An 18,017-nucleotide genomic window follows, 5' to 3' on the forward strand; every position below is an offset into this window, starting at 1 on the left:
CGAGATTTAAGGGGAAGGATTCACTTCTCTGGGGAAATCAGGCAGTGGGGAAAGAAGTCCTCACTCCCACCCTTCTGGTGCTGATCACAGGGAGGAGGCAAGACCCCCATACGTGAGAGCCCTCCTCCTTCCCCCAATCCTGGGGGGAAAAAGAGCAGCAGCTAGAAAAAAATACAATTACCCCCTCCCAGCCACCACCCTCGCCCATCCCACCGCCCACCCCACCCCAACCCTTTCTCTCCTCCTTTGCTCGGGCTGTGGTATGGAGAGAAGGGGAGTGACGAGAGAAAAACGAATACAAATCTGCAATTGATTTTCATAATGTTTCTGCGGTGTTTGCAAACCAATCGCCTGAACGTCCCCGATCTTACCTAAGAGAGAACCCCTCCTACGTCTGCGAAGTGCTCCGAACTGATATATGACAATATCTACTTTGGATCACGTGCTTGGGGAGAGAGACTAAGACGGATAACGCGTCATCTCGCCTTCCCAAATTTTCCCCCCTCGCTAGACCGGGTCCAAAACCTCCATCCGGAGCCGGCAGGAGAGGAGAACGATGTTTAACTCGGTCAACCTGGGCAACTTCTGCTCGCCGTCGCGCAAGGAGAGGGGCGCTGATTTCGGCGAGCGAGGGAGCTGCGCCTCCAACCTCTATCTGCCCAGTTGCACTTACTACATGCCCGAGTTCTCCACGGTCTCCTCCTTCCTGCCCCAGGCCCCCTCTCGTCAGATCTCCTATCCCTACTCGGCCCAAGTGCCCCCGGTCCGGGAAGTCTCCTACGGCCTGGAGCCATCCGGCAAGTGGCACCATCGGAACAGCTACTCCTCCTGCTATGCGGCGGCCGACGAGCTTATGCACCGGGAGTGCCTGCCTCCTTCCACCGTCACCGAGATCCTCATGAAAAACGAAGGCTCCTACGGCGGCCACCACCACCCCAGCGCCCCGCACGCAGCCCCCGCCGGCTTCTACTCCTCAGTCAACAAGAACAGCGTCCTGCCTCAAGCCTTCGACCGTTTCTTCGACAACGCCTACTGCGGTGGCGGCGACGCGCCCGCCGAGCCCCCCTGCTCCGGCAAGGGCGAGGCCAAGGGGGAGCCCGAGGCTCCCCCGGCCTCGGGACTAGCGTCCCGGGCTGAGGCGGGTGCCGAGGCGGAGGCTGAGGAGGAGAACACAAATCCCAGCTCGTCCGGTTCATCCCACTCTGCGGCCAAGGAGCCGGCCAAAGGAGCCGCCCCCAGTAGGTAGCAGCGGCCGGGGAACGGGCGGGCGGGCAGCGAGGGAGGGAGCGAGGGAGGGAGGGCGAGAGCAGGGGGGAGGCCAGGGGAGCAGGAACGGCCTCGTGTTTTGGGTCAGTCCGATTTTATGTGGAGTTTTATAAGCATTCAAAGGATTTTATTATAACCTACAAAGCCCTCTCTCCCAACGACTCGACTTTTTACGATGGAGAAGGGGTGGGGAGGGAGGGAAAAGGGCTCTTTGGAAAAGCCGGGTGAACCCCCCTCCCCCGTTATCTCCCTCGGTCTGTGAAATTTTTAAAAGCGCCACCATTGCGGGCGATATTAACTTTGATCGTGAACTTAGAGGAGCATTTAAGGAAGGATGGGGAGCCGGGCTGCCGGGGAGTGGAGGGAGGGGAGGGGTGGAGGGGGAGAAAGGGGAGGGCGAGGGAAAGACAGGGAGAAATCCACAGAGGGGGAGAGGTGGGGGAGAGGAGCAATGGAGCAGAACCTGAGACCGGGGAGGCAAGCCAGGGCCCCTCCGATCCTTTTAAAAACTATTTTTGAAAATGCTCAAACTATGTGTTTGCGGGTCCTCGAGCAGAAACCCAAGCAACCTTGGGGTCAGCGGCGACAGGAGAACGGGGAGAGGCGGCTCAGGGCTCCGCTGCACTCCAGGCGGGGGTCTAGGCGTTTCTCCTGGGTCCGCGGCCTCCGTGCGGGCCTAGAACTGCGGCGTGGAAGGCGCGGCCCCGCGGGCGTCCCGGGGCGCTAGGGCCCCGGAAGCGGCTCTCTGGAGTCCCGGTGCCTGCTGTCCGGCTTCTTCCCCGCCTCCCCACTGCTCTCGCCAGATCTCACCGCTTCGCGCCGGTTCTCGGCTTTCCCCCACAGATTTCTGAAGGAGGGGGTGGTGGGCTTTCCGAACCTCTAGAAGGGCGGCGGAGGAAGGGCCTGAGGGCAGTGGGGAGCAGGCAGGGGGTCCCCGAGGGGACGCACGTGGCCCCGGCGGCTTTCCTCCGGTTCTATACCCTGTCAGCGGCGGCTCTGGCCTGAGGACGGGGGACGCTGTGGCGCAGTGGCCTGGGGTCGGGACCCGCTAGACCTGGCAGGGGGTCGAGGCTTGCCCGGGCGCTGGGGCCGCAGGAGAGGCGGCCGCCTGGCGGGAGGGCTGCCAGCGGTGGGCTGGGAGAAGGGCCGCGGAGCGCTCAGCGGGCTTGGGTCGCCCGGGTCTCACGTGTCTCTCTCCCCCCTCTCCTCGCACTTGCCCCCTCCCCTCCCTCCAGACGCCCCCCGCTCCCGCAAGAAGCGCTGCCCTTATTCGAAATTCCAGATCCGGGAACTGGAGCGAGAGTTTTTCTTCAACGTGTATATCAACAAAGAGAAGCGGCTGCAGCTGTCCCGGATGCTGAACCTGACGGACCGACAAGTGAAAATTTGGTTTCAGAACAGAAGGATGAAAGAAAAAAAACTGAGCAGAGACCGGCTGCAGTATTTCTCGGGAAATCCGCTGCTGTAACCTGCAGACCGGGCCCTTTTGGGGGCGGGGGGAGGGGAAAATTATTTTATTTTATTTTTATTTTTTATTTTCTAAGTCGTCTTCTTTCCGCTGGTGGAAAACTGGACTGGGCCAGGGCTGGCCCCCACCGCCGTGGCCGGCACTCCGTTCCGGAACCTCCTGGACCCTCGGCCTGACTCGCGCTGTGGGACAGGGACCGGGCCTGGAAAGGGGGTGAAGGGAAGTGTCTGATGCACGGCGAGTGAACACCGTTGGCGCCGAGGCCAAGACTTTTATTTAAAAGAAAACACACCTCGGCGACAAGGTCTTGCTGCTCGGATTGGGTGGGGGAGGGGCGACAGTAGTAAGCGCCTGAGCCGAACAATCCTCAAACTAAAAAGCCTTCCCTTGCCCAAGTGAAAAGATCCGCTAAGACAGCCTGTCTGCCAGCGGTAACTTCTCGGGCTCCCCACTCCCACCCCACCTTGCCCCACTCCTTAGGGGGCAGCTAAATGTGATCCTGCCTTGCTGTGAAATTTCCGTACCTTCGACCTGGTGTTAGGTGTGCAAAGTCCATGTCCTACCTCCGTCTTCGCCAAGGCCCCGCCCGAGCCTAGTTGTTCTCCCCGGGAATGTGTAGACCCTTCCTTTGAAATTTCTTAATTGGTGCATTGAGGTTTCCAAACCTTTTTCCAATCAGTGCCCCACTTCATGGATTTATAGCTATAGTCTATGCAGTTGTTACCGCTTTTTTTTCTTTTTTAAGAAAAAAGATTGGGGTGGTGGAGGCAGTAGGGAGATGGGATTGGGCACCTCCCCCGTGCTGGGGCCTGGATTTTTGTAAATAAATTTCCCAAGCGTTTCTTTCCATCTGGAGGGGAAGGAGGGATGCCCCAATGAGATTCGAATCACCCATCTCTCTCCCTGTGCGTGAGTGCATGTGTAATGTGCACTCCCCACCCTGCTCCCATCCCAGAGGGATTGCTGTGAACATTTTTTTTGGTGGCAAATAAAGATAAATTTCATTCTGTTCAATATTATGATTTTATTTAACCCTTTTATTAACCCCTCTCCTCTTAAAATCCTCCATGCTCCCAAGGCGGCGGCGGAGGAGGAGGCAGGCGGGCAGAGCTCAGCGGGTGAGGACAGGCACATTGAGGTGAGGTAGGCCGGTGCTGGCCGCATGGGCCTGGAGCTCCTATCTGCTGGCAGGTCCAAGAGTATGGCCATAGTTTCCTCAAGCTCTCAAGCTGAGGACATTCCACAGCTACTCTTAAGCTTTCCTTTCTCACGTGCAGCTCGAGCTGTGTCCAAACGCCCAGCAACGGCTTTCTGTTTAAGTACACGTTTGTTGTGGAGTTAATTGTAACCATCATCGAATTTAAATTTATAGGAATTTTTTTGGCTCCACCACCCTTCTGCCAGATGTCTCCGTCTGTCGCAGTTAAATGTGTAGTGTTGAGGGTAGGGCTTTTTTTTTTTTTTCTCTATGAGAAGTCTGTATTGGAATTTTTATATACTGTTTTTAAGGAAGGAGGGGACAGAAGGAGAAACCAGCCCCCTCCCTCTCCTCTCCACAGCTCCTGGGGGTGGGAAGGTGGGGCCTGGCTGCTTTCCCTCTGGCACAAATGGCCAGGCTCTCCCAGACAAAACAAGACGCCTAGGCTGGGGCCACCCTGATGTTTATACATGGGGTATCCCACAGTAGAAAGCCCCAGAGATTTGTTTTGTAGGGGTTGGCACTGGGGATGGAAATGACCTGTGGGGACGGTCACCATACCCATCTATATTTGTGCATGTTTCTTCTGTGTAAAGATAATCATGGCCCTTGTAATGCTTTCAGTGAGGACACTTCATTGGTCTCTGTTTCAAATTCGTTATTTGGGGGCAGAAGTTCGGGACCAATTATCTCATCTTTCCCCCCTCTTTCTGTCTTTGTATAATTCAAAGAAAATGTTTTTGTTGATACAATTCTGTTGGATGAAAGGAAAAAGCATCATGACTATCAAATCTAGGTTCTGTCATTTTTGATGGTAGAAATCCCTGCAGCTTAGTTATCTGAATCTTAATTTGTAAACTTGGGTCGTGAGACAAAATTTGCAAACTAGGATGTATGTGCAGCCCACAGTTCCCTCATGTGCTCATACACACACATTTTGTTTAACTCGGTGTGCCTATAGGTGCAGATGAGAAGGAATATTATTGGTATGCTTTGTCTGTTTTATGGAGTAAACCTGACCACATGCACATCTAGAGCTTGTGTCTCTGTGGTGTGTGACCACTGGGAGTCTTTGTTGAGTGTGGGCACGAATGCAACTGAGGGGCCTCTGTACGTTTGTGTGTGTGTGACACTTCTTAGGATGATGTTTATCCACTAGCCACATTAGGAAATATTAGCCTGCCGGTCATGTTTCCTGTAAAATTAGGATAGAAGAACCTATTTATAAAGCAAAATATTAATCTCCAAATGCCTCCTGATTCTGGAGAAAAATATTTAAAATCCGCAGGTACCATTTTCTCTGCAATGTGCAGTCCAGAAAATGTCCTCAACTCCAGAAGAGATTTCTGGCAGATGAGAGAAGGTCATCATGAAAGAAAAACAAAGGCTTCTGTGACCCAAGCCAGGAACCTGCCAGTCCTTGGTGACCCTCTAAAAAGGGGGGAAATGGGGTTTTTGGCCCCCAAACAAACCCACCTTCGGACTCCCAAGATGTCCCACCCCCCTTGCAGGTCAGGGGCACTCTGGGCGCAACCTCTTGGAGTAATCCCCTCCAGCCACAGCACTGCCCAGGAACAAAAGATCCTCGTCTAGACGCAGCCATAAAGCACCCCCCTCCCACCGCCCGCGTCTCTAAACCCAGTTTCATTTCGACCTTAACGACCCAGTCTGGCCTGTATTAGAAACCGCTTCCGCCCTAAATAGTAAACAAACCTGTAGTGGAGGGTCTTGGCTCTCCCAACACACCCCAGATCCCCACCTCCTCAGCTGCTTGCCCCACATTTTTCCTCTTTTCTCCAGCCTTTCTCAGTTCCCAACTCCCCAGCTCCTTTCCTCCCCGCACCCCCCCTCCACAGTAAATAAACCTGAGGCCGAGTTCAAAGTTTCCCGGGGCCAAGAAGGAATGTTGGTTGTAAAAATCCAAGTTTATAGCGCACGTGGGAGTTTACAAGGGTATTAAGTGGTGTGGGCTGAGAGCACTCTGGGCCCCTCCCCCTCCCATCATGGGCTTTAGGGGTGCAGGAGGAATCAAGGGCACTCAAAATGAGAAATGGGTTTGGGAGTAGCCTTGAGTTTGGGATTTCTTTGTCACTCAGACTCTTAGGTTGCTGAGCAATGGCGATGGAAGGGCCCTTTGTAAGAAGGCTCAAAATCCCTGCCAAGCACCTCTGAGAGAAAGCCCCCTGGCTCTAGGTGTCCCAGATGGAAAGATTGGGCAGCCCTGTTGGGGGAGAGCAAAAAGGTGCAAACCAGGTATCTGAAAGGTGAACAGAGTTGGGGATACCTAGAGCCAGGTCTTAACCAGAGCGGGGAGAAACTACCTTGGGCTAATTTCTTGAGTGGGCTGAGAGCAGAGAGGGCTCTTCTCTTAAGGGCAAAGAAGAACTTTGAACTTCAAGGGAGTCAAGGGCACCACCCCTTCGCTTTCCCCGCCTCTCTCAGGAATCCGTAGGGCAATTGTTTCTGGGCCAGTATTCCCTGAAGGGGGCAGCCACTGGGGTTTTCTGGTGCCCCAGGGTTGGATAATGCTGTTTGCTAACCCCTCCCTACTCACAGCCCGCCAGAACCAGTGCACGCGACTACGCTCTTTATTATTCGTATAAACCTTTGGAAAAGGCAACGCCCGGGAAGTTTTTATAACTTTGTTTGGCATAAAAATTTTACAAGATTCCCCATCCCTTTAAAAAAAAATACTTAAAAGTTTTGGTCTTGCCATAAGATGAAATCTCAAGTCTTTGAGAGGCAGGGGAGAGAGGGGCTGAGGGGGGTGACAGTGCAGGGAAGAGAGTGGATGGAGCTGTCTTTCTCTGTCTAAGACAAAAAGCCTTGAAGGTCTGAGTCGGTCCTTCCTGAGGCCAATCTTGGACTCAGCTTTGGGGCATCTTTGTACAGAGTCCTGTCCACTCTGCTCTTGAGTCACACTCTTACAGACTCCAAAAGTTGGGACAATATCAGCATGGCAAGATCTTCCCTCATTACACCCTCTTGTTCTCCTGCAGGCACTTCTCTCTCTCTCTCTCTCTCTCTCTCTCTCTCCACACACACACACACACACACACACACACACACACACACACACACACACACATCTCTACACGCTCCCCCTTCTAACCCACTGCACAAAGCAGAGACCCATAACCTTGACTCAGACTGCTGATTGGGGAGGGTCCCTGCACACACAGCCCTGCATGCCTGCCTGCCGCCTGTGAAGTCAACAATGGGTTTGAAGAAAGAATCCAAAACACCAAGAAACTCCTGCCAGAGGTTGCAGTGGTCGCAGGACCAAAGGAGACAGAGGGCCCGCAGGGCTGCAGTCCAGGAGCAGAGAACAAAGGCAGCCATGTGGGAGATGGCCTTGCCCATGGATGACCCCCGGATCTGCCCCTCAACCTAGGACTGACAGAATCCCACTCGCTCATTTCCCCTGACTCCAGCCTTGGGAGCACCAACTGGGCTCAACTTTGGAGTCATTTTAATGTTTCAGCTCCGGAGGTCAGGACAAAGATGGGACGACTTCTCCAAAGGTAGGCCTGGTAGACAAGGCTCCTTTGGGGTGATGGAAGTGAAGATATATGATCCCTGAATCCTGGCACTTCAAGAAGCCATCAGCATTAGTGTGAATGTGCCCCAGAATCTGATTTTTCCTCCCCTAATGACGACTGCTGGGGCCTGGCTGCTGGCGGCTGGCAGCCCTATACTTCGCCTTGTGAGGTGGAGCTGAGCTAAGGCTGTAGGCGGGAGAAGGTCAACTCCAAGCCTTAGCAGCTAGGCTGGGGAGGCATACGACTGAGCCTGGTGCTGTCCCCTTCACTAAGCCCAGCACACCAGAGAAAAATAAGAAAGCTTAGGAACGAAAGTCAAGGGGAAGAAAATAATTGGTGAGAAAAAAAGAGCAAAGATTGAATTGTATAATAGAGAAGGAAACGAGGAAATGTGGGAAGTAAGGAAGACAATTGAGAAAGGATTGGAAAAAGAAGGAAATAATGAATTACAGGGAGAAAGGAAGAAAAAGAAAAACAGAAAGAAGAGGAAAAAGGACAAAACAAGAAGGAAAGAAAGAAGAAAAGAAAGACAGAAAAGGGGAAAAAAAAGGAAAGGAAGACAAACAGAGATCTTTGAAAAGGAAATTAACTGGTAAGAAAGGATCGGTATTTTTCTCCGGAGCAAGCCAGCCTAACCACAGCCCTGACTCGTTAGAAACCTGACATACTGGGGCAACTTAGAAGCAAATCATTAAAGTGGGGAGCAGGGCCTGCCCCCTAAGTCATCTTTCCACCTGTCTCCTTCCCCCAAAGCTTCTCTCGGAGGTGTCTGCGGTCTGGTTTCAATTCAGGGGACAAAAACTAAATAACTGGCTAGCTTCGGCAGGGCCAGGAAGCAGTCAGGTTGGCGCGGGGTATCAGACTTTGGGATTCGGAGATCTCAGACAGCGCTTTGGGTAAAAGTGAATATTTGTGGCTGTGTACACACATTTAAGTGCAAGTTAGACACGTGTATAGATGCTGAACTCCGTAGTATCTGTGTGCAAGTGTATACAATGTCAAGATTTGAGAGATTCTGTTGGTCGAGCTGCCCCGGAGGCTGTGAGGTCCAGAGCAGACCAGAGGCCCCGCTAAGCGTCCTCAGCCTCCTACCTCCCTCTAGTACCTGTTTGTAAATATTTTACTTTTCTGGGTCTCTAGGCATTCAGAATTTTGCCTGGAATTTCCCTGCTTTCAATTCAGCTGGGGCAGAGCCTGGTGCTAGTGAAGAAGAAAAGCAAATCTTTTCCTCAAGTTTTTGGAAGAGAAGGATTTATCTCGGCCTCCAAAGCGAGAGGAAGAATCCTGCAATCTCTGGTGTGATTCTGTTTTCTCCGCTTAAAAAGATTTCAATACACACGCTTTATTTTTATTTTATTATTTAATCCCAAAGGGAAAGACCTTTTTCCTTTTTCACTTCATCCTCAGAATTTCCCAGGTGACTTTCTTAACCTCTTGGGGAAATTCTGATCATTTTTGCTGGATAATCCAGGGTGCTCCTGGGGTGTGTTGAGGGCTACAGCCAGGAAAGTAACCAAAGTCCCTTTTTGTTCATTGAACATATTTTCCTTCTACTTTCATGTGGGGACCCCTAGCGCCTCAGCCCTTGGGCTGCCCTGTGGAACCCGCTGGATCCTCCCGGAGTATTCACGGAGCTCCTGAACCCTCCTCCTCTGCATTGCTCACAGCCCCAGAGGAGGAAGGAGGCCCAGCCCCGTCCTTGCTGCCTTTCCAGGATCTGGGTACCCAGGAAGGGTGAAAGGGGCCAAGGCACTGGGGTGGGTGGGATTTGTCAGGAGGAACGCAAAGTCTGAGCCCCATTGTGGCCTGCAGCCCTGAATTTTCATGTTCCCAAGTTGAGGTAAGAAGGGGGAGCCCCAGACTTAGGCGTAGGCACAGGTCTCTCGGCACTCTGGGAAAGTTGGGGAAATGGATTAATAACAGTCCATGTGATTCTAGCAACACAGACTTCCCCTCGATCCCAATTCAGTTGCCAAGGGCACAGGCCAAAGGGTCTTGGCCCTATGGGGCAGGGAGGTGGGTGCCTGGCAGTGGCGGCAGGCGGGGTGGCTGTGGCGGCCCGCATGCCTTTGAACGCCAGGCCCGGACAATAGGACGGGAACAGCCTTTGCTCGTGGCCTCGGGAAAGACCGAGCCCAAGGGGGCAGGGCTGGGGCCCAGACCCGCACAAATGCTCCCTTCGCCAGGTTCCAACACTCACTTTTTCCTTCCTTTTACCTCCACTGAAGCAGAATCCCAAAGTCTGTGAAAACCCAACAAGTTATTCAGGTCTGCGTCCGAGCGGGCTCTAATTTAACAGCTCCGGGTTTTCGTTTATCTTGCGTAATTAGAGGCAAACATTTGTCCCACCGGGGGTCCCACTTAGGCTGATGAATTTGATTTCTTTTTTCATTAATGGGTCGTGTTCATCATACTTCTAATTATTTCAACTTTAAACACTATTCGTTCTTGTGAGGAGGTGGGAGTCGAGGCGGGAGGCTCCTTCTCCCGGGAGTATTATTTTCATTAATAATGGCAAGGATTCCGAAGCGACTCCGTCCTCTCCCTTGGCTAAGGTGAGAGGTGGGCTTGGAGGGAAGTTGGGCTGGTGGGGCCCCTGAGGCCGACGGCTCTGCTCCCTTTCTGCTGGTTCCCCGGGCTACTTCTTGGGGCTTGTCTGAAGTTTATCTCCTTCACCCCCTCCCTAGGCTTGGCTCAAACCCTTTGACTCTCTTCCTTGCAAACCTTTCTCTGATCGCAGCCTGGCCTGGCTGGTCTGGGCAGAGGCTCGTGTAGCGCTGCCCTGGCCCCCAGCTACTAACATTCAGAGAAAAAACAGGAAAGGCTGAGGTGGCCGAGGGGCACTTGGCCGTGGGGAAAAGGTCCCACCAGACTCCAAAATGGGGGGTAAGGGTGGAGAACAGGGACACTAAACTCCTGGGAAAAGCACACCAGGCAGGAAAATAAAGGAGCCGTGAAAGGGGGGGAGGGAACCCCCAAAGCCATATAATTCTCAATTGCTTTGGTATTTAATTTCATCGTCCCATAAATGAGGAAATATCAGTTCCCATACTAAATTTTTATCCCTGGCTGATAAATATGACGGGAAATTTTCGTTGGGTCCTCGTAAAAGGGAACGGTTTCGATCAAACTGGTGGGGAAAGACTTATGCAGATAACACAAACAGAGTGGCCATAAAGTCTCGCCCGTTTCCCGCGGGATGGGCGGTGGGACAAATGGCTCCCTGGACTCACTGCTGCCCGGACTGTCCCAAGTCTCGTCTGGGGCCTAAACAGCCTAACCTTGCCCTGGATAACCCCCATGCTGAGGCCACGGTGACCCTGCAAATGAAAATACAAAACCATTTCAAATCTCCTCTGGCCGGTCCTGCAAGCAAATCACACACTCCACATTTCCTTCCTGTTTTCCCGAGGTTCAGGAACCCCTGCGTCTTCTCTCTCCACCCCTGGATGGGGGAATTCCGCGGATTTCTTTCCGCAGTCTTTTAGCAGCAGCGGGCTTGGGCCTCCCTGGAAGCTGTCTAGCCTCCTCACTCCTCCATGCCAGGGCGCTGGGCTCCAGTCCTTTCCCCGCCAACCTTCAGCGCTTCGGAAAGTCTGAACCCCAGGCTCTGTCCAGGGAAAAATGTGGGGCGACCGGAAAGACAAGTTGTTTTTCAGATTCCGTTTCCTGAGGAAGGGGTGGAGAGTTTAGTTCGCTTTGGAAGAAGGCGATGGAGAAACGGAAAGAACCATTTGGAACATACGGTTCCCCTGATTTCTTCCTTTTATTTAAAAACAAGCACAAAAATAAACTGGTCTGTCTTCTTTCAAACATGCTCCCAGCCCATTCGCTCTGTAAAAGACACTTCTCTGGGTCGGGTTTTGTTGGGTCTTGTATGCTGGTTTCCCGTGTGATACGTGACTCCTCCAAACTGGCCGAGGCTCCGCGGGTTCCCTCTTTCTTTCCCGGAAGATTCCCTGTTTTAGTGGGGGCAAGGTCAAGCGGAAAGCGAGGGCCGCCAGGGCCTGAAGTAAAGCAGCCGAACCGACTCCAAGGCCAAAGCCTTGCAGGCCCCTGAGATGATGACCCAGGAGCCGCCACCCTGCCAGGCCCAGGCCGCAGCTCCCGGGTCGGGGATCGGGTGCCTCTGGTCTCTGGCTTCCTCCTCCCCCTATCCCGCGTCCATTCGGAACCTCCTTTCCCTAGCAGCCGTGAAGTGACCGTGACCCCCTCCCTGGCCCTCCCCGTCAACCCCCGTAGGGAACTTGCAACTCCACCAACCTCCAGCGACGCGGCCCCCAAGCTTCCAGCCCCGAGGGCCAAGCCCGAGGAACGAGGAGGCGGGAGAGCAGAAACTTTAGTCCTGTTTGGGATTCCTTAACTTTTTTCCCCTTTCTCTGCTCATCAGATCCCCCACCGGCCCCCAAAAAACCTCACCCCACTCCCACCCCCAAGGGAAGAAGCGGGGGCAGGGGCCGGGGAAATGAAAAAGGGAGATGAAGAGGGGGGAGAAGTACCTGATACGTGTCTCGACCTTTTAATTTGAATTTGACTGTTTTGAGCCCGGTTGTCTCGCTCTCTCCCTCTCTCCCGCATTTTCCCCCTCTCCGCCCCCTTCTCCCCAGGAGTTACAGGCTGGTTCCCGGGTAAACAAACCCCACTCTCCCCAGAACCCCCACCCCAACGCTTTCCACCCCCCTACCGCCCCTGCCGCCCGGGGGGCGCTTCCTTTGTTCGCGGGGAAGGGCTCTGGTGCCCCTACCCCGAGGCAGCTGCTAGGTGGCGCTGTTACTCCACTCTGCGCGGTCCGCCTGCCGACAACTTGACCCCGCTGACGTCACGGCCGTCTGAATCATCAAGGCCATTTTCAAATCCCATTGGTCTAGCCGTCACATGGTGAGAACCGAATGCACGGATAATTATGGAGCTGATATTTCCCCCCCTCCCCTTCTTTTTCCTCCCTCCCCTCCAACCGCGCCCCCCCACCTCCCGGATGGGGGAAAAAAAAGATGTCAGCTCCTCCGCTGTAGTATTGCTCCTTAAAAACCCCTCTCTCTGAAAATGACATGCCCTCGCAATGTAACTCCGAACTCGTACGCGGAGCCCTTGGCTGCGCCCGGCGGAGGAGAGCGCTATAGCCGGAGCGCAGGCATGTATATGCAATCTGGGAGTGACTTCAACTGCGGGGTGATGAGGGGCTGCGGGCTCGCGCCCTCGCTCTCCAAGAGGGACGAGGGCGGCAGCCCCAGCCTCACCCTCAACACCTATCCGTCCTACCTCTCGCAGCTGGACTCCTGGGGCGACCCCAAAGCCGCCTATCGCCTGGAACAACCTGTTGGCAGGCCGCTGTCCTCCTGCTCCTACCCACCTAGTGTCAAGGAGGAGAATGTCTGCTGCATGTACAGCGCAGAGAAGCGGGCGAAAAGTGGCCCCGAGGCAGCTCTCTACTCCCACCCCCTGCCGGAGTCCTGCCTCGGGGAGCACGAGGTACCCGTGCCTAGCTACTATCGCGCCAGCCCGAGCTACTCGGCGCTGGACAAGACGCCCCACTGTGCCGGGGCCAACGACTTCGAAGCCCCTTTCGAGCAGCGGGCCAGTCTCAACCCGCGCGCCGAACATCTGGAATCGCCTCAGCTGGGGGGCAAAGTGAGTTTCCCTGAGACCCCCAAGTCCGACAGCCAGACTCCCAGCCCCAATGAGATCAAGACGGAGCAGAGCCTGGCGGGCCCAAAAGGGAGCCCCTCGGAGAGCGAAAAGGAGAGGGCCAAAACTGCCGACTCCAGCCCAGACACCTCAGATAACGAAGCGAAAGGTAAGGCCGCCTGGGCCGCGGGCGCCACTGAAACGTTCAGGCACTTGGTCTTCGAGACCGGGGAGGGGGGCAGGGGAGAGGGTTGGGCCCAGGAGGCCCCTGACGATTTCGGGAATGCGACCCCGGCTTGAGACTAGTGTCTGCTGAGCTCCAGGCTGGTGGCGCGTCACTTAGCTGGGGAAGGTAAGCGGCGACGTGAAGGTGCCGGCCCGGCCCCTGCCGGGGGTGCTAAGGCGCGGGCGGTGCGCACCGCGGGCAGCCTGCAGTCGCAGTGTGCTGCCCGGGACGGGTGGCTGCTCCTGGGCGCGTGCTGACTGTGCTTTGCTTTCTCAATGCTGGTGTCCTGGGGAGCTGATGTCCCCCAGCTCAGGTCAGAGGCTTGCAAAAACCTTAAAATGGCGATCTTGGGCCAGGGACTAGAGAAGGCTGAGGAGATGAAGGGTTTCTCTTTACTGCGTTTTCCCAGTTGAAAATTGTTTCCTGCGAAACGCGATTTGTTGTTTGTGGGTCTGAATTGTGCATGCGGTTTGGGCTCCTGCGGCTTTTGGCTCGGCCGGGGGCCTTGGGCAGCCAGGCTGGGGCCGGAAGAGGTGGAGGTGAAGGGCTGCCCGCCACGTCCCTCCCTCCTCCAGATGCCTGGCTTGGATGGCGTTGGAACAGGGCATTTGGAATGTTGTTAAGTTTTCTGTTTCCTTTTTAAATTTTTTTCCTTTCCATTTTTTTCTAGTTAAATTATCTTTTTCATTGGTTTCCAAAAACAGCTTACAAATGAGTGGTTGGGAGATTTCTGTGTGCGTGGCAAGAGGTTTTCTCCTCAAAGAGAATGTGGCTTTGGTTGGATTTCATTGTAATTTTGGTTGGAGAGAAAGCCCAGCCAGAGTTCAAGCTCAGGGTTCAAGATTCATTTCTGCTGTAGGAGCTGGGGGCCTTCAGGATCTTTCTCTGACACTTGGGGAAAGAATGTGGAGGAAACGGGGGCAGGGGAGGGAAGCCGAGGGGAAACGACTTTTCCTGAAAAGTTGGAGCAAAGAGCATCAGAAAAAGGCCCAACCAACGGGGAAGAATAAACCTGCGCCCCACAACACTGGCTACTGGCGACAGTATATGAGGGGCTCGTTGGGTGTAAAGGTAGATGAAATATGGAGAGCGGAGCAGGCTGGGGGCGGCCTGGATCTCCTGGTGCTTTGTATATGGATGCGACGCACACGCATGCCTACAGGCGACCTGTGTCACACTCACACACACCCATATTGCATGCTCCTTGCACACTCACACATGCCCGCTCACACACACACAAGCACTCTTTTGGCGGGCAAGGGCAGAGCCTCATCCTCTTGAGTCTGCAAAAGTGGCCTTGGCAAATCAGCCCCGTAGAGACACTGACTGAAGATGAGCACGGGTGTGTTCCTGAGGATGAGGGGGAGAGTGAGGTGCCCACAGCCTCAAAGACTTTCCTGTGGCACGTGTACAGTGTGAAGGTTTTAATCTTATACCCTCTCTACAGACCCTGAGCTTGGTTAGGGAGCAGATTTGGGGCAGGAAAAGCTGCATTCTAGCCCTACCAAAAGCAAAGTCAAGGTTAACAAGTTCACCTCTTAACTCGACCTGCACCCATTCCCACATGTTCTCCTTTTCCTCTAGCTGTCCCCACAACAACCTAATCCCTCCCACCCCAAGGAATCCCTCTTATCCTGTACCCTGTCTGTACCCTTCTTTCCCCTCCTCATGTTTTGGTGTCTCCATCAGGCCAAAGGCAAGAGAGCTTTTGGTTAAACTTCCCCATTTATAATTTCTCTTGCCCCCCCACCTCCAAACCTAACAACCCCATTAAGAAATTAAACAGGACATAGTTAGATGTGGAGAGCCTGTAAACAATCTGGCAAGAAGCTGCAGGTGCAGAGGCAGGAGAGAAAATTAAGGACATTCAGATTCTTTAGACTGCAGCCTCAAGTTTGCATTTTTTGTGTGTTTTCTGGTTCCTCTTAGGCCACTGCCCCAACCTACCCCCATCAAGATAAGATCCAGGAACCTGACAGCCTCATTTGGCATAGGGAGGAGAGAGAGCTCAGAGCCATCAGCAGGGTCCTTTGCTGGGTGCCCTCTTGGGTCTTTGGACTCTGTGTTTTACCCTTAAAAAGATGATCAGGTTCCCTTCTGCTGCTTGAGAAGCAAGGCTGGTCCATTTCAGCAAGAATGTGTGTCAGGGAGAGGGGCTGTCAAGATCATGGGAAATACACAATATTCTATAGTATCTCCTTATATAAATAGACATGTGTACATATCTATGGGTGTGTATTTACGTGTATAGGTGTGTGTATCTCCGCAGGTACACATGTGTACTTGCAGGCATACACATCTACGGTTGCACAGACTGGGCAGGGGGTTTCTAGGAGGCTGCATTTCCTCAGGATATGTCTCTCCCTTGACCTTAGGTCCTTTGGCCAGGAAAGTTGTTTGAGAACCCCTCAGGATGCCCCAGCTCTGTTGCCCCTGACCTCTGCTGCTCTCACAAGCTCCCCTGCCTCAACTACACATACCTAGGGGAAATGATTAAGAGAGGAAGAGATGGCAGTGAGAGACTTAAGGAAGCAGAGTCACTCTGTGGCAGCTCATGTTGGGGTTAGAGCTGGGGGCCCAGTGCAGGGACCACTGCAGTGGCCTCTGGCCACAGATCCTGGAACAAAGTCCCTCCACTGAGTTGAAATAGGTCAAAGCTCTCTGGGAATTTCTCTGTGCTGTGGATGGACTCTGCTCTGGTCTGGGGCCTGGAGAATGCTTTTCCATCTGGTTGGATTTTTCCAGACCTGGAATAGAGCAGAGAGAAGAGGGGACCTGGCAAGATTTAGGGAATTCGCCAGGGTCAGCCAGCTGGGGGAAAATGAGGGTATTCAGGATCTTTTAGGTTAAGGTGAACTTGGGTAATTTAAATATAATAAACACTTGGAGGCAAGAACTTCCTCCCTTTATCTCCCTAAGTCTATACCCCAAAGCAATTGTAAGAACCCTGAGCCTAAGAGGACCCCACAGCCAGGCCCCTGGGGCAAGAGCAGCTCCCCTGTGCTCCCTCAGCCACCCCACAGCAGGCTGGCAAAGGCTGCAGCACTAAGAGGGTTTTCGTCTTCGAGGGATACTTATGTAAATAATGTTATTTTTAACAGAGGAGATAAAGGCAGAAAACACCACAGGAAATTGGCTGACAGCAAAGAGCGGAAGGAAGAAGAGGTGCCCCTATACTAAACACCAGACGCTGGAATTGGAGAAAGAATTTCTGTTCAATATGTATTTGACGCGAGAGCGCCGCCTGGAGATTAGCAAGACCATTAACCTTACAGACAGACAAGTCAAAATCTGGTTTCAAAATCGCAGAATGAAACTCAAGAAAATGAACCGAGAGAATCGGATCCGGGAACTGACCTCCAATTTTAATTTCACCTGAGCGCGCGGCCTCTCCTCCTCCCTTCCCCCTCCTTCCTTTCCCCGCCCCTCCTCCCTTTGTGCCTGGTGATATTTTTTTTCCTCCCTGAGTATAAATGCAACGCGCCTGCAAAAAAGGCAAAGACCTCAGACTCTCCTTCCAAGGGACCTATGGTTCGTGCTTCGAAGATGCTTCCACTTAAAGCATGAGAAATGGGGTGCCGGGGTGTGGGGTGTGGTGTGTGCCCTCATAGATGGGGGTGGGAGTGTGGCTGGTGTGTGTGTCAAACCCTCACTCACCCACGCACTCACACACAGCATTCTGTTCTCCATGCAAAGTTAAGATCGAATCCACCCGCTTGAGGGGAAAAGACAAAAAAAATTAACCAGAGAGGGTCTGTAATCTCGCAGAGCACAGGCAGAATTGTTCCTTCCTTGCTGCATTTCCTCCTTAGAATAATAGACGTTTTGGAAAGTTCGGCTAGTGTTCCTGTGTTTGTCGTAGCACCCAGAGCCTCCACCAAACCCTCTCCGTATCTTTACCTCCCAGTCGCTCTGAGAATCTGCTTGAAGTCTCGTATTTGTACTGCTTTCTGCTTTTCTCCCACCCCTCCCAGCACCCCCACGTCCTCCAACTACTAACATCTCAGAAATTTCATCCAGAGGAACAAAAAAATTAAAAATAGAACATAGCAAAGCAAAGACAGAATGCCCCCCCCCCCCAATATTGCCCCGTCCCTGTCTGGGAGTTGTGTTATTTAAAGATATTCTGTATGTTGTATCTTTTGCATGTAGCTTCCTTAATGGAGAAAAAAAATCCTAATAAATTTCCAGAATCATAATCCTCAAATGGGTGGTTTTTTGTTTTTAGTGTTTTTAGCGACACCCCCCTCCCCCGAAGAGGCTGAGTGTGTGGATGTGTGTGTTTTGTGTTTGACTCATCTCCTAGAGCCTTTCTAGAACGTCTCTTGGCGGGTTTAATGTAAGTGAGAGACCATAACGTTGATTTAAATATTATCCAGGTGACCACAATAAGTCAAGGTCATAAAACAGTAATGTCAGGACGGTCTTGGTGCGCGCGAGAGGTGGATTTTATGATCTGCAAATATAATGTGGTGCTGCAGTAAAAGATGCATTTAAAGGTGACTGGAGGAGGGAAAGAGGCAGAGAGCAAACTGCAATCTTGAGGAGCAGACGGATCTGATTGCCCGGGGTGCTGTGCTGGGCGCACCCCACTGCTGCTGGGGGGCACCCCAAGAGCCCCCACCCATCCAAGGAGAGGAATAAACTTAACCGCTGGAGGGGCAGGAGGAGCTCAGCCCCCCCAACCTCGAC

At 53.2% G+C, this 18,017-nt stretch overlaps 2 protein-coding genes and 1 long non-coding RNA gene across 3 annotated transcripts; 2 read left to right on the forward strand and 1 right to left on the reverse strand.

Annotated features, from left to right (window-relative positions):
• The first annotated feature begins 451 nt into the window (after positions 1-451).
• On the forward strand, positions 452-4,966 carry HOXC11 (homeobox C11). The gene is made up of 2 exons (XM_012450547.2): positions 452-1,238; positions 2,502-4,966. Exons 1-2 carry the CDS (start codon positions 557-559, stop codon positions 2,732-2,734), a joined length of 915 nt encoding a protein of 304 aa, XP_012305970.1. The 5' UTR covers positions 452-556; the 3' UTR covers positions 2,735-4,966.
• Positions 4,967-11,222: 6,256 nt separating this feature from the next.
• On the reverse strand, positions 11,223-12,895 carry LOC105715881 (uncharacterized). Its single transcript, XR_001107146.2, has 3 exons — positions 12,734-12,895; positions 12,219-12,338; positions 11,223-11,433 (listed from the first exon to the last, which is right to left on the reverse strand). It is a non-coding gene; the product is annotated as an uncharacterized LOC105715881 (long non-coding RNA).
• HOXC10 (homeobox C10) lies at positions 12,401-17,532 on the forward strand. Its single transcript, XM_012450346.2, has 2 exons — positions 12,401-13,268; positions 16,427-17,532. The coding sequence occupies exons 1-2, from the start codon at positions 12,518-12,520 to the stop codon at positions 16,702-16,704; spliced, it is 1,029 nt and encodes a 342-aa protein (XP_012305769.2). The 5' UTR covers positions 12,401-12,517; the 3' UTR covers positions 16,705-17,532.
• The last annotated feature ends 485 nt before the right edge of the window (positions 17,533-18,017 follow it).

Source organism: Aotus nancymaae, unplaced genomic scaffold (genome assembly GCF_030222135.1).
Source record: "Aotus nancymaae isolate 86718 unplaced genomic scaffold, 86718_ANA_hifiasm-v0.15.2.pri h1tg000016l, whole genome shotgun sequence".
In the NCBI taxonomy this organism is placed as follows: Eukaryota; Metazoa; Chordata; class Mammalia; order Primates; family Aotidae; genus Aotus; species Aotus nancymaae.